The sequence below is a fragment of the Lodderomyces elongisporus genome, chromosome 4 (assembly GCF_030384665.1).
Source record: "Lodderomyces elongisporus chromosome 4, complete sequence".
Taxonomy (NCBI): Eukaryota; Fungi; Ascomycota; class Pichiomycetes; order Serinales; family Debaryomycetaceae; genus Lodderomyces; species Lodderomyces elongisporus.
In genome coordinates, this window is record NC_083676.1 from 651,411 (window position 1) to 673,615 (window position 22,205).

A 22,205-nucleotide genomic window follows, 5' to 3' on the forward strand; every position below is an offset into this window, starting at 1 on the left:
TTTTCTCCCTCTCAACAAAAGTTCCAAAGCCAAAGTCAAAGTCAGAGCCAGAGCCAAACCAACAAAAAACTAAATAGAAATTAGACAATAAAAAATTCATACAAAAAATAAATACATAAAAAAAATGACCAATCAATAAATGAATTTGAAAAAGTGCCTTTTCTGTATAATCAGTATTACTTTAGTCTTTCTTTCCACCCTCAAATTCCAGAACCCCCCCCCCTCCATCGCCCCACGACTGTTGACCTCCAACGCTTACAAACTCACACAATTATCAGCAATATTCTACCAGCAATCGACCACAACCAACCATTTGAGGAATCACTATCACTGCCGCGAGTGATGATAGTGTTCGTTCTATTTAAAGCACGGCACAAAAAAAAAACACAGTAAAGCTACATCTTTCAAAGACTAAACACATGGTGTGGATGTATGTATGTATGTATTATGCAATATATAGTTGTTATTTTTTTACAAGCGTTCATTCCGAAATAACAAACCATGACATGAAGGGCATTGAACACCGCATCATACATTTGAGCAAGTGTACAATGGCGTTTTGACCAAATAATTACATCGCAACCGAGACAATACAAACAACTGATATATACAAGATCATTAAGCCATGGAATTCAGATTTATCCATTCTTTTCTCTTGTTCCACATCTTATTCTGTTTTAATTCTAGCACTTGCTCTTCGTAGTAAAATGAATTCCTGTTCTATCGTTGAAGTAAAAAAAAAAAGACAAGAGGGGAAAAGAAGCGATAACCAATAAACCTTTGAGAATGGAGCACATCATTTAAAGACCAAAATCTAAAACCAAGAACCAAAGAACAAAAAACAAAAAACAAAAAAAACAAAAAAACATAAAGGTATTTTCATGTGGCTCTGCCGATGACCTTGATGCTGTGTCTTCTCGTCATATTTTGTTTTTTCAAAATGATATTCGGTCAGCTTTAATTGCCAAAGCAAAATTCGAATCCATCTCCTTTATTCAGTACAATGCACACGGCACTCTGTTCTCTGTATTTGAGGTAGCTTATCTTCTATGTCTTGTAGATACTGTCCCACTTCTCCTCCTCCTCCGCCCCCCCCCCCACTATACTAAGATACGCTCATTATTAGCTCCTTTGAGTAATTCAATTAACCAAATGTGGAGGAAGCAAAAAGTTTGGAATTGAATTTTTGATATAGTAAATGTGCTGACAGTTCTTGCATACCATCTGGCCCTCAACCAATTGCGTCTCCATGAGCAAAGTGTGCAAATCTTTCAACACCACCACGTCGTCCTCCATGATAGGATCCAAGCCTTCAGGCTTGGTCTGTGGAATTGAGTCATTGCCCAAATCTCTAGCAACTGCAACAACTGCATCCCAGTCTAATTTATCAAGCATATGAAGCACATACTCAGGTTTGAATTCCTGCTCCTGCTGCACTAGCTGGCATTCTTTATACTGAAGAGGAAACGAATCTGTCGAAGACTGACATGCCTTAACGGCACATTTGACAAAGTTTGTAGTTATGAATTTCATTCTTGATGATGTGATGCAGTAGTTTGATTTTAAAATCGGCTAAAGAATTTCGTATCTTTCTTCTTATAGAGTAGAACAGTTCTGTCCACAAGCAAAGTTCAAAGTAAGAAAAATTTTTCTGGAAAGTGAACACTTTAATTTAATCGTAAACCAATTTTTTAAATCAAAGTTGATTAAAACAAGAAAAGAATGAAAGAAAATGAAAAAAAAAAATAGAAGAATATGAAAAAAAAAAAAAAAACTTGATTAAAATGTTGCGAAAAATTGGTCTTCAAAAGATGAGTTATGAGACGAAGAACCGAAGAGTGGGTGCCGAGTGGTTTTTTTGATGCCAAAATAATCAAGTAAAAAAAATATATATATGTATGTATATATTTATATATATATATATATAAATATATATATATATAAATATATATATATTTCACCATTTGTGCACGACTCTTTCTACTGTGCTTGTCAAATCCCTCTTCCTCTTGTTTGTCGTTTTTCGTGTGCGACTTGTTTCAAGAAGTTGACGATCTAGATATATTCTAAGCTGGGAGTGGCAATCTTTTGAGCCCAATTCAACTATTCCATATTTCCAATAAACATCAGATAAACAAAACATTACATAAAACAATCTCAAAACATGTCCTTACAGAAATTAACTGCAGAGCTCTATTCCCTGTTTGAAAAAGAGGATTTTGCAAAGTGCCACCAATTACTAGCTCCCGTAAAGATTGAACTTATTAAGCACAATCTCTTGGTACCCACTGCACAGAATACTCTGACCAGTGACCAAGTCAACGATATTAAGATTGCCCAAAGAATACTTGAGATTGGCGCTTTGTCATCTCTCTTGACGAATGATTATTTGGGATTTGAAAACTACTTTGCCCAATTAAAGCCATTTTACTCAAACGACAAAATTCATAACTTGAAGAAGCCACACTTGAACACCGATGCAACAAAAATTATTTCATTATATTTACTATACCTATTAAGTAAAGGCTCTGTTTCCCAGTTTCACGTTGAATTAGAGTCCATCAGCAATTCTGACCAATATAATGTCGAGGAAGACAAGTATTTACGTTTTCCAATTGAATTGGAAAGCAACTTGATGGAGGGAAACTATATAAAGATTTGGACCTTACTCAAGGAAGAGAAGAAGCTCCCATGCAAAGAGTTTACACACTTTGTGACCACATTGGTTGATGCATTACGCTTGGAGATTGCCAAGAGTTTGGAAAACTCGTATGCTTCGATACCAATATCAAATTGTAAAAATTTGTTGTACTTGCCACAAGAACTAAGCGATTCTTCGTTGGAGCAAATGTTACGAGATTCTGTCGATGTAAGTAATTGGAAGTTTGAAAATGGAACTATTTATTTCAACCAAGTGGAGCAGGAGAACGAGGTCGATAACGAAAAGATCATAAAAAACGTTTTGACATATGCAGAGCAGATAGAATCAATTGTATAGTTTGTGTGTTGATGCGTTTACTCATCTAATCGTTTGTTCGTTGGTTGTTTTGGAGCAAGACGCATCAGAGTGACTTATCTGTCCAATGATGAATAAAAACCTTTGTATGCAACGTCCAAATCTTTTAGGAATGCATCCGAGTCCTCTTGATTTAACTCCTTTTCCAAGTTGTTAATTTTGATTAGCCAATTAATTAACTTTGATTTTCCTTCAAATTGTATGTTTTCACTCAACTCGTTTAAATTAACAACTAAATCACTGAGTAAAGGATGAAGTTGTGCTCGTGTGCTGTAATTTAGTTTTAGGGCATCCATACATGTAATGAAATTACCAGTGATCTCTGCAATTAGTCTGGCATTTCCGCTCACACTCTGGCTATTTTGACCATTCTGGTTTCCGTTTTGGTTTACGTTTTGTTCTCCGGCTGAATTATGTGATACTTGGTCAATAACCGATGGTACCCCACTAATTAGTCTTTTCACAGCTTGCGGGCAATTCAAATTGAACTTGTCAACAAATAAGGGAAGAAAATTTGACAAATCATTCTCGAGGTCCGGTAAAAGCTTTTGCAACACTTGGATTGCATCATTATCGAACCCCTTAAGTATCATTTGGTATTGATTGATTAGTCGGTACGTAGTTGTTGTGTATTTCTCTTTTTCAGTAATGAAATCTTTGATAAAACTAACCTCGAGCATGTCGAGCGTAGGTAATATTGAACAAACTTCAGCCAATGCATTATAAACTGATTGGTGAGTCGAAGTCTCAATCAAAGTTGACTTACTAATTTCTTGACTATACTTGACCGAGTCTGATGAAACAGTGAACGAAGTCAGCGAAGTGGGTGCATAATCTTGATAAGTGGACATGGTGCCTCCTCTTGCAGAATAGTTGTACTTCTATGATGTAGTAGTTGTAGTTGTAGTTGTAGATGTAAATGTAGATGCTGTGTGCTTTATAATGCACCCCCACTATATACCTTTGCTAACTTTTCTTCCTATCGTAATCAGATATCTCGCGTTATAAATTGTTGCTTGCCTGCTTTATTCCTAAAATGCTTTTTTTATATTACATATCACGTGATATACAAAGAACAAGCTGTTAGCATAAAAATCAATCCCTCGTTTTTCTTTTCAATATTATTATTTTTGGAACAAACATAACTTACATTCAAAGATACAACAAAACTATAGAATAGAGGAATGTCGAAACGATACATAAATATCGAATATATTTCAATGTATTTATAGAAGAATATTTGTTATCCACAAATAGCAACAGTTTCAATGATTAATCGATGTACAGAACTAAATTTGGAGACCTTGGGTTATTGAATGCGACACCGTCATATCCCAATTTTTCCCAGTCCTCTTTACAATAACGGTAAACTACTGGTGGTGGTCTATACTTGCCCATGAGAGAGCATATCTCCAGATAATTTTTCGCTGCAAAAAATTGGTCTATAAACTGTTTCCCAAAACGAGCTTTGGCAACTTCACATTCGAGCATTATCCACTTGAGAAGAGGCTCGCTTGTTTTTCGGTCATAAGGACAGACAATGATAGGGATACGAACATCAAAGTCCTTCGCTTTGGAGAACTTCAATTTCAAGATAAGTTCAAACTTGATCGAGTAGAATTGACCCAGAGATGTAAAGCTTTGAAAATGCGTCAAAGGTAAACCTTCACCTAACTTATCTTTCAAGACAAAAGAAGATATGTTCGCCGACTCTATTATTGTTGTTTCGTAATCATTAATTGTCTCTTGTTCAATAATGTAAGGCTCTTCAAAACTATGTATCTTCAAATAATCATTAGATTGTGGAAAGTTTATAGAGTAATTCTCTTGAATACCCTGTGTAGTAACCTCCTTTCCTGGCTCCAGTGTTGTGGTAAATAATTTATTCTCTGTAACTGGTGGCAACCCACCATCATAGCATTCCAAGTATTCTTTTATTTGAAAAGTTATCTGTTTCAAAGTTATATGTTTCTTCAACTTGTTATTCGACGAATTTGTAAAAATGCGACAATTCAAACACAACAGGTCGCTGGGCCCTACGGCGGTTACCGGAACCACCGCCTCTGCAATGATTTGATTATCGGGTGACTTTGAGGACCTAACCAATGGTTCGTTAAATTGTCGATACAATGGTAGTGTGTCGTAAGTTTTGATAACTATTGGAAACGTTTCAACGACAAAAGATTCGTTTGCTGCAGAATCTCCAAGAATGACTTTTACCACCAAGCTATGGGTAGTTGATGATCCAAAACTCGACAGTAGAGCCGATGACGGAATATCTCGTGGAACTGGAATTAAAATAGGTAGTGACACTCCCAATACTTTTTGAGAAAAGTCGTTTGCAGGCTTGAAAGCCATTGAGTCTTCGTATAGTTTGAACTCCTTGAATGCATCGTTTGACCCGAACTTTGTGGGCACAACAACTTTCTGACGCGATATCAAAAACACGGCAACAGCTCTTATCATAAAGGGGAGTGCATTGGTTGACCTTACATGAACAGTTGTTTCAATTCGCGGGATACTTCGTGGTATTCCGGGACAACCATATACAATCGAGTTTGAAGTTGGTTCCAAAAAAACAGACACACAACTGTCTATTTTTTGCGAGGGTGCAGAATGGGCCTGAAATAGCATCAAGGATTCTTGGTTCAACAATGAATCATGAGAGCAAGCCTAGATGATTTAATGGTAGAAGAGAAGGAAATTTTAAAAGGGAGGAACGGTAGCAGGGACTTTGAAGTTATTGGTTTTTTAGGTTGTGAATCTCTATTTCAGGCACTTTTACATAGATTAATTCTCTCTCTCTCTCTCCCTTTCTCTCTCTCTCTCTCTCTCTCTCTCTCCCTTTCTCTCTCTCTCTCTCTCTCTCTCTCCCTTTCTCTCTCTCTCTCTCTCTCTCTCTCTCTCTCTCTCTTATTTTTACGAACTTTCATAAGAGTAAAATATATATGTATATATATAAACAAATGGCTATAATGCTAAATTAAATACTCTTGTTCGTATCGTTTGCTCTCTTTTAATTCCATGTCCACTCTTATTTCTGATTTTACATTTAATTACTTTTTCACGTTTACTTCTAATCATTGTATAAATCCCTTATAGCCTTTGCCAATAGGGGTTTTCTTTTCCTTTTGATATATTTTTTATTTGCATGAAAAGCTAAAACGAATAAGCAAACAATCTTCTAAACTTATTTTAATGATTATAAAATTCCCGGTAGTATAGCCCATCTCAATTTGAAATCATGGCCATATTTTTGAACATAAAATTTGTAAGTTTCGAGCGAAGTAATGGACAAGTTCACGCTCACAAATGCCAAGGCTGCAAGAAATGATGCCGATATCATATTAACCCTCTCCTTCACGCTGAAAGTGAATAGCACAGTATAGATAACAATTTCCCAAAAGTAATGTGGAGATGCAACAACCTTGAATTGCGGTAAGGAGTATTTCCGTAAATTAGCCAAGTAATTGTGCACTTTAAACTGCTGTACAACAGCAACTCCATAAGCAAATATCAAGATATAGTCAGTTGTGGTTAGTGCTGTACTTGCTGAGCAACTTTCCCATAGCCCAAAATATGTAGCAGTTGAGATTAAAATATAGTGCGCCATCCCTACAATGTAATGGCTAAAGTTCATTGTGGATTTTGGAGAAAACTTTGTCACTGCGTAGCTTTCTATTAATCGTCGACCTCCTTGTAACCAAAGTAAAATCTGGATAATCTTGATGTTTTTGAAAGCTGCAGAAGCCGGTTTTATGGTATTCTCATGACATGGATAGAAAAATGATGCTGTAGCTAACGAGAACAAACAAATGTAGAAATGTTTAAACCACTGCTTCGGCACCACGAATTTAACGGCGACAAAATTGACAAATTGGTTGCTCGATTTGTTACCACTTACTTGCAGGTTTTTTCCGTACTTCAATAATGTTCTTAAAGGCTGAGCAAAAGTAACGAGCAAGATTGATGAAATCAACAACCCATAAATGAAACAAATCAGCAATTGAATTTGGTCTGAGAAATTCATAATAAAGTAGTAGTTACACAGAGACTAATTAAAACTTTTCTAGAACGAAAAAAAAAAAAACTTGGAGTTGCTTATACTCACTCACCCTCCGCTAATACTATTGCTACTCCTATTGTTAAGACTGTATTTGTTACCATCACCATAAACGAATTTTTCTTCAGCTAATCAATCAATTTGAAAAGACCAACAATAACAACAACAACAACAACAACAACAACAACAACAACAACAAAAAGAAAAAGAAAAAATGTCAGATCTACGCTAATTGTTCTTCTATACGCGTCAACAAAGTTTAAGCAAAGCGCAACATCTACAAATATGTTTTTTTGTATTGTCTCTTTTTCGCTTTAAAATCTGTAGTATAGTATAAATCAACTATATACACATCTAATCATGAAAATGATATCTCAAAAGTATAATACCGAAATAATGAAGTGAACAATATGAAATCTAGATTTTTGAATCAAATGTCAAAAACACCGAAAGGAAAGGCAAAAGGGTAAATGCTCTAATAAAGCTTGAAAATATAAGTGAGGTTTAAAATTAGATAAGGGCAACAACACTAATAACACCAATAAAAATTGCAAAAAGTGAGTTGGTTTTAGATGATGTGGCGCTATTCTCGGCAGGTGTAACAGAGGCTGTATTGGTAGAGGAGGCTGTACTTGTTGTGAGTGTAGCAACAGATCCTGAGCCTGAGCCTGAACCAGATCCTGAACCTGATCCTGAACCAGAGCCTGAGCCTGATCCTGATCCTGATCCTGATCCTGAACCAGATCCCGAACCTTCACCAGATCCTGAACCTGATCCTGAACCTTCACCAGATCCTGATCCCGAACCTTCACCAGATCCTGAGCCTGATCCTGAGCCTGATCCTGAGCCTGATCCTGAACCTTCACCAGATCCAGAGCCTGAACCAGATCCCGAGCCTGAGCCTGAACCTTCACCAGATCCTGAGCCTGATCCTGAGCCTGAACCTTCACCAGATCCTGATCCCGAACCTTCACCAGATCCTGAGCCTGATCCTGAGCCTGATCCTGAACCTTCACCAGAACCAGAGCCTGAACCAGATCCCGAGCCTGAGCCTGAACCTTCACCAGATCCTGATCCCGAACCTTCACCAGATCCTGAGCCTGATCCTGAGCCTGAGCCTGAGCCTGAACCTGAGCCTGAACCAGATCCTGATCCTGTACCTGAGCCTCCAGTTGGGTTAGGTTCTCCACCATTACCGCCAGTTGGTGTACCGTTACCGCCATTACCGCCAGTTGGGGTACCGTTACCGCCATTACCGCCAGTTGGGGTACCGTTACCGCCATTACCTCCAGTTGGGTTGGGTTCTCCACCATTACCGCCAGTTGGTGTACCGTTACCACCATTACCTCCAGTTGGGTTAGGTTCTCAACCATTACCGCCAGTTGGTGTACCGTTACCACCATTACCTCCAGTTGGGTTAGGTTCTCCACCATTACCGCCAGTTGGTGTACCGTTACCACCATTACCTCCAGTTGGGTTAGGTTCTCCACCATTACCGCCAGTTGGTGTACCGTTACCACCATTACCTCCAGTTGGGTTAGGTTCTCCACCATTACCTCCAGTTGGTGTACCGTTACCGCCATTACCGCCAGTTGGTGTACCGTTACCGCCATTACCTCCAGTTGGTGTACCGTTACCGCCATTACCTCCAGTAGATTCGGTTGGACCGGTTGGCTCAGATGATCCAGTTGCACCAGTTGATGTTTCACCACCGTTACCGCCAGTTGATGTTTCACCACCGTTACCGCCAGTTGATGTTTGACCACCGTTACCGCCAGTTGATGTCTCACCACCGTTACCGCCAGTAGATGTTTGACCACCATTACCGCCAGTAGATTCGGTTGGACCGGTTGGTTCAGATGATCCAGTTGCACCAGTAGATGTCTCACCACCATTACCGCCAGTTGATGTCTCACCACCGTTACCTCCAGTTGATGTTTGACCACCATTACCGCCAGTAGATGTTTCACCACCGTTACCTCCAGTTGATGTTTGACCACCATTACCGCCAGTAGATGTTTCACCACCGTTACCGCCAGTTGATGTCTCACCACCATTACCGCCAGTAGATTCGGTTGGACCGGTTGGTTCAGATGATCCAGTTGCACCAGTAGATGTCTCACCACCATTACCGCCAGTAGATTCGGTTGGACCGGTTGGTTCAGATGATCCAGTTGCACCAGTAGATGTCTCACCACCATTACCGCCAGTAGATTCGGTTGGACCGGTTGGTTCAGATGATCCAGTTGCACCAGTTGATGTCTCACCACCGTTACCGCCAGTTGATGTTTGACCACCATTGCCGCCAGTAGATTCGGTTGGTCCAGTTGGTTCAGTTGGTCCTGTTGGTTCAGTGGATTCTGAAGAGCCAGTTAATTCAGTGGATTCCGAAGAGCCAGTTGGTCCTGTTGGTTCAGTTGGGCCAGTTGGTTCAGTGGATTCTGAAGAGCCAGTTGGTCCTGTTGGTTCAGTGGATTCTGAAGAGCCAGTTGGTTCAGTGGATTCTGAAGAGCCAGTTGGTCCAGTTGGTTCAGTTGGGCCAGTTGGTCCAGTTGGTTCGGTTGGGCCAGTTGGTTCAGTGGATTCTGAAGAGCCAGTTGGTCCAGTTGGTTCTGAAGAGCCAGTTGGTTCAGTGGATTCGGAAGAGCCAGTTGGTCCTGTTGGTTCGGTTGGTCCAGTTGGTTCAGTGGATTCTGAAGAGCCAGTTGGTCCTGTTGGTTCTGTTGGTCCAGTTGGTTCGGTTGGGCCAGTTGGTTCAGTGGATTCCGAAGAGCTGGTTGGTCCTGTTGGTTCGGTTGGTCCAGTTGGTTCAGTGGATTCTGAAGAGCCAGTTGGTCCTGTTGGTTCAGTTGGGCCAGTTGGTCCAGTTGGTCCGGTTGGGCCAGTTGGTTCAGTGGATTCTGAAGAGCCAGTTGGTCCTGTTGGTTCTGTTGGTCCAGTTGGTTCGGTTGGTCCAGTTGGTTCAGTGGATTCTGAAGAGCCAGTTGGTCCTGTTGGGCCAGTTGGTCCAGTTGGTTCGGTTGGGCCAGTTGGTTCAGTGGATTCTGAAGAGCCAGTTGGCCCAGTTGGTTCTGAAGAGCCAGTTGGTCCTGTTGGTCCAGTTGGTCCAGTAGGTCCAGTTGGTTCAGTGGATTCTGAAGAACCTGTTGGTTCGGTTGGACCAGTTGGTTCAGTAGGTCCAGTTGGTTCAGTGGATTCTGAAGAACCTGTTGGTTCGGTTGGACCAGTTGGTTCAGTAGGTCCAGTTGGTTCAGTTGAAGTAGGAGCTTCCGTGGTTGAACTTTCATCTGTACCTGGGGCTGGTGGTGGTGGTTTACAAATGCATGCACTTGGTACATTGCTATTCACAACTGGACCATTGTATCTAACTGATCCCAAGATAGTAGTTGGTAAGCCAGCGCCAGTATCCGTAACCACCTCAAACTTGGTTGAATCGTAACCTTTACCAATGTTGAATTTTTGTGATAAAAGACCAACACCGAGACCTCTCAAAGTCAAAATTCCCGAGCCGCTGTCGTATGAGACGGCCGGTTGCCCAAGGAAAGGAACCGATAAAAGCGGAATACTAATACCAATCTTGTTTCCTCCACCAAATCCATACACATTGTAGGTAGCAGGTAAGGACAATGGTTGGACCACAATAGAACTTTGCGAATCTTGGAGGTAGAACAGTTGAGACAGCGAGATCGATAAAGCAGAACTGGCAATGTAGATTGTCGAGTCTTGGTTTGCAACAAAACTAGATTTGAGTTAGTAACGGAAAAAAAATAAAAAATAAAAAAATAAAAAGGAAAAAAATAAAATAAAATAATGAATGAGAGCAAAGTGTTACTTTGTCGCATCCTGCATATTGGTCCAGGACCCCTTTTTTTGTAAAGTGTGGTATCACACAATGTTCTTATACATACCATCCACTACCGTCGATTTTAGTGAGTTGTTGATAGACACTGCTGTAAAGACAGACTGATCCGTCATTAGTGATGGACAACAATGGGGTTCCCAAATTAATCAATGCCTCCGATCTGTGGTTCTGATAGAAAACAATCAATCCAGAATTGTCCCAATTAGCTGCAGTAAGGCCAAATACTGGAGGGTTGGTTCCGTCAGCTGCAAAATAAATTTCACCAGTGTTGTGGAAAGATAAACCAATCAAGTTGTAGTTTGGAGCAATCAAAGTCTTTAAAGAGTTGAAAGCAATAATACCGTCGTTAGAGATTGAGTTCAAGACACCCAACAAGGTGACTTGCAAACCAAGTAATGGGTTTGTAGATGAAATATAAAAGCCAGCATCACTTTGAACGGTCAAATCACCAACAAATGCGGAAACAGCATTGTCTATGATTGACCAATAAGCGCCTGAGTTGATAGTGATATCACCGATTGAAAGGTTGATTGTCCCTCTTGTGACTCGGTCCAGAGAGATTGTGATTGCGTTCAATCCTTGAACAAGGAAAAACAAGACAGGGTAAAAAAGCTGTTTGATCAACATCTTGAAGCTTTAGCTTTTATGTTCTATTGGATTTGTCTTGCTTGCTTGCTTGCTAAGTGGTTGTTTTTAAAGAAAGAATAAATAAAAGGAATTTACAAACAGAGGCGAATGATGAAATGGCCAAGAGGGGATTTTTGGCTCAATTTATAATTTGTTGAACCCTACTTGAAATCTTGTTGGAATAAAGAGTTTAAGGAAAAGCTTGTTTCTTTTTATTTTTATATAGATGTTGACACTGTTTGAAGAACATTTAGCATTTGACATTTTCCACATTTTCCTTATAGTAAGAAAAATAAAGGAAACAAAACACTGGAAGAAATTAGAGAAAAAAAGAAACACAACCGATGTTCCATATACCGTATACCATAAAGCAAAGTCTTTCAAGAAGGAAATGGGAAATATCCCCATATGCATCCTTGGTGTTGTGGTTGACCGAAAGAAGACAAAAATTACCTAAAACGAAGTGAAGTTAATTAATTCTTCTTTTGTTTTTTTGGTATTATTTCAATTTACTACTTTGGTGAAAGCGCTAAGATCGTCTGTAATGCTGTTGGTGGTAAGGGTAAGGAGAAGGGTAAGGGTAATAGTAATATTGTGTTTTGGCGTTACTTTAGTTGTCTGGAAACTATACTAAAGCTCGCCTCGATTACCGGTTCCAATACACTTTTCTCAATACATTTAAAAGAAAAATTATAAAAAAAAAAATGAGAGAATCTTTTTGCATCAAGTGTTAATTTTTTAGTCACTTGACACAAAACCAAACCCATACAAAAAAAAATGAGTGGCTGCAAAGGGTCCTAATAATACATTGGAGTCCCCACTAGTATCACAAGAAAAAAGCGGGGCTTTGGACATACAGTATACCGGGATTAACCCTGAGATTTTCCCCAAAAACTTTTTTTTTCAAATTTTCAACTTTTCATGTATTCCCAAAAAGAAAAATAAAAATAATAATGTTTTTCAATAAGCTATTTCATTTCAAAAGTTATCTTTAATAAAAAAAAATTTTAGACTAAAACAATTGTTAACTTGTTTTGTCTGTTTATCCTTTTCATTTAGACAAAGTCGTTATTGTTCCACAGCAAACGAATAAGAAAGAAAAACAGAAAAATAGAAAACAAGAAGAATGGAAGAAGAAAAGACGACGAAGAATAAAGACGAAAATTAACGAAATAAAACAATTTGTTTTGCAGCTCCTGTGCTTCTAGGCTTTGGTGATCGACATGTATGTTGCATATGACTTGCGATGAGGCAAAAGAACAAAAAAAAAAACATCCTACTCCCTTTTCCCTTATTCCTTTTTCCATTTCTCCATTCAGTCTTGTTTTTGAGCACTTGTTGAAAAATGCATGTTTTATTCGTAAATTCATTATACACAACTGTGGTGCTTGTTGAAAACAATCAATGCCATGACCATCGATCTGCTGCAATACAAAACGCAGACCTTATTAGTGTTTTTATTGTCATTTTTATCACACAGACGAAACGCGCTTTTTTGTTTTCATTCTTTTCTTTCCCATATATTAATATGTCGATGTTGAGCATTGTTTGTTGAATGCTTTCAAGTGGTGCAACCACAAATGTTTGTGGTTAAGCTTTTGAGTTTTTAGTGGCTTGTTGTTTGTTGTTTATTGTTGTTGTTGTTTTTTTTTTTCATAAAATATCAACGCGATATACAATAAAGATTTCTGTTTCACATAATTGTAAGGGATCAATGTGCTTGCGGTTGGCGTTGAACCAGATTTAAGAAACAGAAAAGAAAAATAAAACATGAAATAAAAGTTTAAAAAACAAAGAATGGTAAACAATTACTGTGTTTAAAGGAGTTGGATGCAATACCTATTGTTACGCAAACTACAACTGCAACTACAATTTAGTTTTACACCATCTAAAGTTTATCGTAAAAACTGAAAAAGTTTGAAAAAGTAAGAGTTTTAGAAATCAAAAAAAAAAAAAAAAGAAAAAAGAAAAAAGAAAAAATTCCTCTACTTTTCTTTTTGCTTCTTTACATTTTCCATTTTTGGAAGTCTTGTGAAAAGGGTTGTTCTTTTTTTATTTTGTGTGTCTTTTCTTTTTGTCATAATTGAATATAGTCTGCACCAAGTTGGGAAACTATAGACGGTTTTATCGATATCCCTTTGATTGAATAGTAGAATGTCGTTTTGGTTCATCTGTTTTCTTTGTTTGCTTGCTTGACTAAAAATGCTATTGAGGACAAGAGATTTGCACTCTTTTCAAAACAAACAAAAAGCCCCCCCCCCCAAGAAAAAAAAGAAAAAGGTTGAAAACTTTGGGTAAGCATCCCTAAAGTCCTTTACAATAAATGCAGTAGATGTAGACGTAGATGTTAATGTAAATGTTAATGTAAATGTTAATGTAGATGTAGTGCAGTATTTTCGTTTACGTGAGTGAAGGCTGTCAATGACTTATTGGTCATAATGATGAAGTTTCAAGAATACATGTACATCTTTGAACGTATGATATATTATTGTTATAATTGTTTTTGCTATTGTTTCTATTGTTATTAGTATTTTGTTGTTGTTAGTGGTGGTGGTGGTGTCAATTTTTTGACGAGCGTACTATGTTGAGTGTTGTCATATGGCATCATCATCATCATCATCATCAACTCTTTGCTCGATACATTGTTCCTTCATCAATGCACATATGTATATATTGGGATCTGCTGGTTTGGTTTGCTTATATTTTTTTGCCTTTTCCTCCCAAGCACAGGATGTTACAGGAAACAATGTTACGCGGGATAGTGTTAATCTCGGGCAAACTATGTATATTTTGATTTACATGGTGATTGCTTTAATTGCCAGGAGTTTCATAATTCAAATTTCAACTCCCTTATTTTTGCCTCTTGTTCTTGTTCTTTTTTTTTCTTTTTTTTTTTTAATTTTGATTTTTTTTTGAGTCTAACTTTTGACAAAAGCGGTAAAGGAACTTCTCCCCGCCTAAAAAAGAAAGACTCAAATAGTGCATTTTTTTTTTCAAAAGCTCTGTTGTTGATTGTTGACACAAGGCGTGTCTTTGTTATTTTCCCGCAGTTTCACTCGTAGCGCTTAATCCCTATTGGGATTATTTCCCTTTTGAAAAATTTTTGAATTGTACTGTGTTATACTATTTGGTGCTGTGCTGTGCTGTGCTGTGCTGTGCTGTGCTGTGCTGTGCTGTGCTGTGCTGTGCTGTGCTGGGTGGAATAGTACTATTCCTGCGTTATTATTGAGAAAAAAAAAAAACGAATAAAAAAAGAAATAAGGGTTAAGCATCTCTGCTTATAAGGTAATTCAAAGGTCTACAGGATATAAGGGTGTCGAAAAAGGGTGCAAGACTACGCAGCACAAACCCACGTAAAAAAAAAGAGAGAGAAAGTAGTTATGAGCCGAATACGGTCCTATTGTATGTTGGGCAAGAAAGGGTGTTTGGTGAACCCTGGTTGTGTTATCGACTAAAGGTTGGCCAAAGAAAAAGAAAAATGGAAGAACCGGAATTAAGCAAAGATTAAAAGTAAGAGAAAGAGAAAGAGAAATAGGAATGGGAATAGGAATAAGCGCAAAATGCAAAAAAAGATACAACCTCAACACTCTTTGTTTCTCCTTCCTTCACTCCCCCTCCTTCCAGACTGACCCATTACCAAAACACATGGACACTTGAATTGGGGAGATGTTGCTTTTATGACAAAGCAAAAGTATTAGGGAGGATAAACAAAAGGAAGGAAAAGAGGGAATTGAAAAAAAAAAAGACAAGAAAGAGAGAAAAAGAAGAGTACAGCTGAATTCTAGCATGTAACCATATTGCTGATCCTTTGTTCACAATTGAGATCGATGGTTGGGTTGGGTTGTGTTGTTGGGAACCTGCCACAATCTTTTGTTCTTTTATAATATCTGCTTTTTGTCTTATGGTTTTATTCTCAAGTTTTTATCATTGGTTTGTATTCATTTGCTAAATCTTTTCAAAACTTGTTGCGCTTAATTCCGGCTATGAGCTCAAAAGTCGGTGTAATCCAACTTCCCCGCCACAGCCTAAAAAAAAAATTTATATTTATATTTTATTTTTTTCTCAATAAAGAATTGTTTCAATGTTTCAATGTTTCAATGTTTCAATGTTTTAATGTTTTAATGTTTTAATGTTTTGATGTTGAAAACAAAAGGTTTGTTTGTTTTTCACTTTGTAGAGGTGATCCTTATTCAATCATACCCAAATGAGGAAGTATTTCCACAACCACACCTTCTTTACTCCTTTATCCGTCTTTTGTCTTTAATTTACTCAAATTCATTTTATATTTTTATTTTATATTTTTTTTTTTTTTTTATCTCTATTTTGGTAGATAATCTGTTCATTTATGGATATGTAGAGCCTTTCAATTGGAAGAGGCTTTTGTTCATTCTATTTTTTTTGAAAAAAATCAACATACATTTTTACCGTGCTCGTCAAATATTTTTGCAAACAACAAACTTATTGTTTTTCCAAAACACGAGCAGTAGAGAGAGGAAAGTACTTGTTGAAAACGTTTGAATTGGACATGGACACAACAATATCATGCCATACCATTCATTGCCTAACAAGTAAAACCAAACATACTGGAATTAAGAAATATGGAAGAAAAGGTAAAAATGCAAAAAAGTAAAAAGTAAAAAGTAAAGAGAGTCTGTGGTAAGACGACGAAAGACGTATTTGAAAATTGTAGAAATAGAAATAGTAAACTGTGCTCGTAAATGCCGTATACCTTATTCTAGACTGCTGTTTAGTACTCGGCGCATCTGATTGGTAAACAAAAATAGCAAAGAGTATTGCCGAGGAAAAATTTGGATCCTTCTTCTTCTTCTTCTTGGTTTTCTTCTTAAGCATAACGCACCAGAAGCCCTTGCAATACTCAGATGGGGATAACCTGTTGTGCAAAACTGTTTGAATGGAGCCAAATGTTGGGAATATGAGATTAATAAAGAATGTTGAGAAGAAAAAAAAAAAAAAAAAAGAGAATAGGGGGATGGAACGTGGTAAGTGGAAATTGGAAAGTGGGGGGGTGGGGAAATAGTGGGGGTGGGAAGCAAAGTAAAAAATGAAATGGAAAAGACGAGATAAATCTCATGCACCACTTTCTCAACCATCACCGAGCCATATTTTTTTTTGAACCAAAAACTTCAAGGGATTTTAAAGAATTAAAAAAAAAACAATTATTAACAAAGAATACAATAAAAAAAAAACAAAGCAAAGCAAAGCAAAGCAAAACAAAGCAAAACAAAGCAAAGCAGAACAAAGCAAAACAAAGCAAAACAAAGCAAAACTATTTGTTGAAAAAAAGAGACTTTATCCACGTTCATGTTGTTACGGGTTTATTTCATCACTCTCCTTCCCTTTCTTTTCCCTTGCGCTACCTTAATCCCTCGAAATACCCATTGATCATTAAATAGAAATGGAAATGTAATTTTTTATTAAAAAAATATCTTCCTCCTCCTTTTTTGCCTCTTCTTTTACTCCTCTTTTCCTCTATTAACTGGTTTGTTGCCAGTGTTGCCTCGTAATTGAATCTTGTAATTCACCAAATTACTTGTATGCACTTATAAGAATAAGTGTATCCTAACCCACTTTGATTTCTCATTAATTCTCTATATTTCCTTTAGCAATCTCTTGTTGTGGTGGTGGTTTGTATACCACCATCAACCCTGTGGTTGAACAATCACTCTCAGCGATGAATCGTAAATCACAGGCAATTTTTTTAATTTCAACATTACTATTACTATTACTCAAATTTGGAATTTTCATGCACATGCACTGTGTTTCAATGAGCTGCAACGCACGCAAGAACATTGCCTTGAGAACCAACAATGAACAGCCACAAACTGTAGAATAACCATCAAGTGGTACACATGTATACACTCTCATATGTATACACTCTCATATGTATACACTCTCATATGTATACACTCTCATATGTATACACTCTCATATGTATACACTCTCATATGTATACACTCTCATATGTATACACTCTCATGTATACACTCTCATAAGTATATTGCGCTACCTACTAGTCTTTTCAACAAATAGTTCATATAGCAAAATAAAGAACCTGTTGCTGATCCACTCAATACAAACAAACAAAGAATACAAAAGTAGCCACCCTCAAATCAATTTTATAAGACAATTTTTTTTAAACAACTCTAATTTCTAGTATTATACTTACACACGTATAAAAACATATCTATATGTATATATCAAAACCAGCAGGGTACAAAAGATTCACTCCAGTCAACCTAAGAAGGCAAAGAGAGAGAGAGAGAGAGAGAGAGAGAGAGAGAAGAAGAAGAAGAAGAAGGTGACTTAATAAACTTCCAAGATGTATCTGCCATCTTCCTTCATATCTTCAATCACCTTGCTCACCTCCTTAATCTCTTCGCCCTTACGCTTGGCACCATTAACAACAATATCCTCCAAACATGCTGTGATATCAGGAACTGGCCAAGTAGGACCACACAAATAGAAAGACCCATTCTTCTCAACAATGGCATCGGTCAATTCCTCAATCGACTCTCTAATCTTATCTTGGATATAAATCTTTTGTGGCTGGTCTCTAGAGAATGCAGCACCAATGTGGGTTAAAAGACCAGCTTCTTTATACGCCTCCCACAACTCACCATAAAGATACTCTTCCTTCTTGTGTCTTGAACCCATGTACAAGTAAATGTCCCCAATCTCCATTCCTTGCTGTTGTTGCCAAATCTTCTCTTCCACAAACGCCTTGAATGGTGCCAAACCAGTACCCAAACCGGACATGACAATAGGCTGAGTTGATAATGGTGGAAGTTTCATCACCGATGGCTTAACACTCACAACTAACTCATCGCCAATCTTCAAGTCTGACAAATACTTGGAAGAATGACCATAACGCAAACGTCCCTTTGGATCAACCCAGTCAACAACAACAACCAACAAATGGACAGCATTCTTGTGGATCTTTTGCGACGAGGCAATAGAATACTCCCTTCTCTTTAATGGCGAAATAATCTTTATCAATTCAGCAAATGATGGTCTAGCTGACTTAAACTCTTGCAAAAGATCAAAATAAGTATCAAAATTCACCTCCTGTCTCGTTTTCAACTCTGCTGCACCCTCGGCACTAGCAATCTTGACCAAATGTTCCTTCTCCTTGTCATCAGTAGCAAACTCGGCCAATGACTCATAAAATCTCTTTGGTGGCTTACCTAAAAAGTCCACACTATCTGTCAAAAGTTGCTTTGCTGTTTTAGTCTCAAAATAGGTAGGATCTTCCCTATTACTATATTCAACTAATGAATTTGCATCAACCTTGTAAAATTCAAGAAACTTGTCAACTTCAGCCTCGGGGTTTCTAGCATGAACACCCAAAGCCTCACCAAGCTCATACTTGAGACCAGTACCAGTTATATCAAACTCAATATGGAAAATGTTTCTTGAATACTCGGTAGGGGTCAAACGCTTATTCTCTTGCACTTTAACAACAAAGTTTTTAACTGGAAGATCAGGACGCAAATCAAGAGAAACATCGGCAGCCTCATTGAACACAATTCTTTGGGCCAAGTTTTTGGGTGCAACAAGATTAGTTTCTTCTTCAACTTCTTTAACTGCACGAGGGTTAGGGGCAATGGCATTTTCAGATAAAAAGTATGAAAGTATTTTGGGTTCCAAATTCTCCTCTTTAACATTGTCATTGTCCTTTCCGCTCTCAACAGCACTATTGGCCTTTTTAATCTCATTGGCTTTATCTTGAGTCTTTTGAGCAGCTTCACTAGCCACTTGTTTCTCTGTTTCCTTGGCTTCAGCTGTTTCAGCAGCAGTGTCATCTTTTAATAAAGACCATTCAGACAAAACGCCAATTTCAATAATTGCATTTTTTTCATTGGCAACCTTGATAAAGTTGTCCAACACTGTTGCCAAAAGCTCAAAAGAACCCCCATTGGCTTGCAACAATTTGTTAACGATAAAATCGCCCAACTCTGGCATTGCTGATCTCCAAAATGCCAATTGCAACAAAAGTGTTGAAGTGATTCCCTTAGTCCCACTGCTTGCCTCATCTAAAGCATCAACAATGGACAAGTCAACAACGAGCAACTTATTTTCATTAGTAGCTAAAGTTTTCTTGAAGCTTGTTGGAACTTTTTCCAAATCAAAAGCTGCCTTTTGATTTACAAGAATAATGGTGCTTCCTGGCTTTGCAGTTGCCAAAACGTCAAACGAGTCCAAAAGGCTCAAGTCTTCAATAAAGACAACATCTGCAGCATCCACTACATCCCCATTACCTTGTGAGATATAAGTAGAAGAAAGTTGCGATTGAAAAACACCACCCAAGCGTGAGTTATCATACACATTTCTTATAGCCACATTTTTGGAGTTGTCCAATGACAACGATAACGCCAACTTGTTAGCCAAATCGAGCAACACTCCATTATCCTTACCCCAAATTGTGTACTTACCATCGGGTGATGAGTTTGCCGTGATGATTTCATCGACATCACGATTTGTAGGGTTTAACAATTGTTCAACATCAATGTCAGTGTACTGTGCAATTAACTTCACTGCAGTTATAGGTGTCCAGTTGAAATCTAATGGGTACTCAAAAGTTTCAGTGGTTAAAGTGCTAGCTCTAGCACTCAAAAATACCGTGGCACAAACTGTAGCACTTAATGGGTCATTTGAACTAATCACAACCAACTTCTTGGCAGCTTCTGGCAAAACGCTCAAAAATTGTTCACTATTGAATGGTGATGGAACACGTACTGCAACAACACCAATTTTGTCGCCAGCAAGTTTGCTCCACAATTCAGCCAAGTGTGTTCCATAAACAACAAAAACGGTTTCAGCTGCTGGTGAGCCAAAGTATTCAAATTGTGAGTACTTTTTACCAGTAAACTTGTTCAACAACTCAAAAGCCTTGTCGATACTGATTTCACCATCAGCAGAGTCGAGCAAACTTTGGTACAACGAACCCAACTCTGCAACTGATAAGAGATCTTCGAATTTCTTAAAAGTCTTTGCCGATTCAACACCTCCAAATAAAAACATCGAGGGTTTGCCGGTGGAGAAGGCAAAAAAGTGGTTCAAGATTGCCAAGTGCTGGCTCTCTACACCAGACGAAACAGGTGTAAATGTGGGCAAATTCAAGTCATTGGCAAGACGTGAGGCACGACCGTAGTTATTGACAAACACGGAGCTTTCAAAATCAATAGCGGAAACATTTAATGCCAAGGGTAACTTCTTTGAGCCACTTAATGAGTTTCTTGCATAGTCTAATCCGTCAATACCGGTAACAACTGAAAGTACTTGTCCACGCGTGCCATTCTTGTTCATGTAGCCAAGAACTGCATTCATAGCACCTGAACGAACTTCAAATTTGTTGAAAAATGGTACAACATCAAACGCATTGCCCCATTGTTTATACGACCAAAGCTGGATGTGTGAATCCAAAATATCCTTTGAGCCAACCGTTTCGTAACTAAAAATCTTTGTTGCCACAGAATATATCGCTTGATTTATAATTGTAGTGGCCGATGTGTATGACGATCCACGCAACAGTGCTGGGTCATACGCAATACCAAATGGATTTGAGTTGATAAGTGTTGTTAAACCAGTGTCAAGCTCTTTCTCTGAACTTGAGGTTGTCGAGGTCGCCGACAATGATGAAGCCTCTTTAACAAGACTGTGTGGAGCCATTTTTTGGTGAATTAACAAAAAAGAAGAAAGAAAGAAAGAAAGAAAGAAAGAAAGAGGAAAAGGGAAAAGGAAGAAAAATGGGGACCATATGGGTATCTTATTTTTATTCCTATGTTCTTCTTTATTTTTAATTACTTCTTACTCATTTATCTTTTATCAAATTTATGAAAAATTTACTTATCAACATACTTACTTAAATTGGCTGATAAATATTGCAAAATTTATGCAAGTCACGTGCGCGCATGTCATTATTGTTTGCCTCGGTGCATAATTATTTGTTTCTTTTTTTTAAAAAATAAAAATAAAAATAAAAATAAAAATAAAAATGAATAGAAAAAACTGTTGTGTATTAAAAGTACGCAAAACACTTTAATCAAATGCAAATATAAAATACAAGTCTATGAGACAAGTAGAGGACTATAAGTAAAGATTTGTGTTCAAAATAATTTCACGTGATTGTAGGCACGTTGATTGAGTCCACGTGTATGTTGACAAACGTGTTTATGTGTGCGCGTATTTACAAACAACATTTTGGTTTAGTCTCTAGCTGTCTCATTGATGTTTTACTTCTACTTTTACATTGAGATCAAGAATCAATCTTTTTATTTACTGTATCGATATCAGAACCTATTGTACCTCTCGTCCTGCAGTTCTAATGTTTTGATACACATGTCAAACGCTTTTTCCAGTTTTTTTTTTTCAAGTAACAACAGCAACAACAACAAGAACAACAACAACTAGGAAAGCAGGAACAGTATAAATTTTTTTCTTTGTTTTGTGCTTACATGCGAGAATAATCTGGGGAAAACAAAAGAAGGATTGTTGTACAATCACGTACGTAGCGCTCATTGCCAAACCTTTGATTATATCAACTAAACGCCGATAAACGCAACTGTCCTGTTTCCACCTTGCTTTCTACTTACTTATTTTTTTATTATATTTTTTTT

The 22,205-nt window shown here is 37.7% G+C and overlaps 7 protein-coding genes across 7 annotated transcripts; 1 reads left to right on the top strand and 6 right to left on the bottom strand. All coding sequences in view use genetic code 12, as the record gives it.

Moving 5' to 3' along the window:
- Nucleotides 1–1,140: 1,140 nt before the first annotated feature.
- On the bottom strand, nucleotides 1,141–1,533 carry PVL30_003386 (uncharacterized protein; the record flags this gene model as incomplete). Its single annotated transcript, XM_001525943.1, has 1 exon — nucleotides 1,141–1,533. One exon carries the CDS (start codon nucleotides 1,531–1,533, stop codon nucleotides 1,141–1,143), a length of 393 nt encoding a protein of 130 aa, XP_001525993.1.
- Nucleotides 1,534–2,164: 631 nt separating this feature from the next.
- RPN12 (regulatory particle non-ATPase) lies at nucleotides 2,165–2,998 on the top strand (the record flags this gene model as incomplete). Its single annotated transcript, XM_001525944.1, has 1 exon — nucleotides 2,165–2,998. One exon carries the CDS (start codon nucleotides 2,165–2,167, stop codon nucleotides 2,996–2,998), a length of 834 nt encoding a protein of 277 aa, XP_001525994.2.
- Nucleotides 2,999–3,072: 74 nt separating this feature from the next.
- On the bottom strand, nucleotides 3,073–4,159 carry VPS28 (Vacuolar protein-sorting-associated protein 28; the record flags this gene model as incomplete). The annotated part of the gene is made up of 2 exons (XM_001525945.2): nucleotides 3,073–3,897; nucleotides 4,154–4,159. 2 exons carry the CDS (start codon nucleotides 4,157–4,159, stop codon nucleotides 3,073–3,075), a joined length of 831 nt encoding a protein of 276 aa, XP_001525995.2.
- Nucleotides 4,160–4,288: 129 nt separating this feature from the next.
- On the bottom strand, nucleotides 4,289–5,562 carry PVL30_003389 (uncharacterized protein; the record flags this gene model as incomplete). The annotated part of the gene is made up of 2 exons (XM_061119463.1): nucleotides 4,289–5,422; nucleotides 5,557–5,562. 2 exons carry the CDS (start codon nucleotides 5,560–5,562, stop codon nucleotides 4,289–4,291), a joined length of 1,140 nt encoding a protein of 379 aa, XP_060975446.1.
- Nucleotides 5,563–6,218: 656 nt separating this feature from the next.
- On the bottom strand, nucleotides 6,219–7,046 carry DFG10 (3-oxo-5-alpha-steroid 4-dehydrogenase; the record flags this gene model as incomplete). Its single annotated transcript, XM_001525947.1, has 1 exon — nucleotides 6,219–7,046. One exon carries the CDS (start codon nucleotides 7,044–7,046, stop codon nucleotides 6,219–6,221), a length of 828 nt encoding a protein of 275 aa, XP_001525997.2.
- Nucleotides 7,047–7,589: 543 nt separating this feature from the next.
- Nucleotides 7,590–11,568, bottom strand: PVL30_003391 (uncharacterized protein; the record flags this gene model as incomplete). Its single annotated transcript, XM_061119464.1, is given in 3 exon segments — nucleotides 7,590–8,443; nucleotides 8,456–10,818; nucleotides 10,988–11,568. The coding sequence occupies 3 exon segments, from the start codon at nucleotides 11,566–11,568 to the stop codon at nucleotides 7,590–7,592; spliced, it is 3,798 nt and encodes a 1,265-aa protein (XP_060975447.1).
- Nucleotides 11,569–17,892: 6,324 nt separating this feature from the next.
- On the bottom strand, nucleotides 17,893–21,258 carry MET10 (sulfite reductase [NADPH] flavoprotein component; the record flags this gene model as incomplete). Its single annotated transcript, XM_001525952.2, has 1 exon — nucleotides 17,893–21,258. One exon carries the CDS (start codon nucleotides 21,256–21,258, stop codon nucleotides 17,893–17,895), a length of 3,366 nt encoding a protein of 1,121 aa, XP_001526002.2.
- Nucleotides 21,259–22,205: the final 947 nt, after the last annotated feature.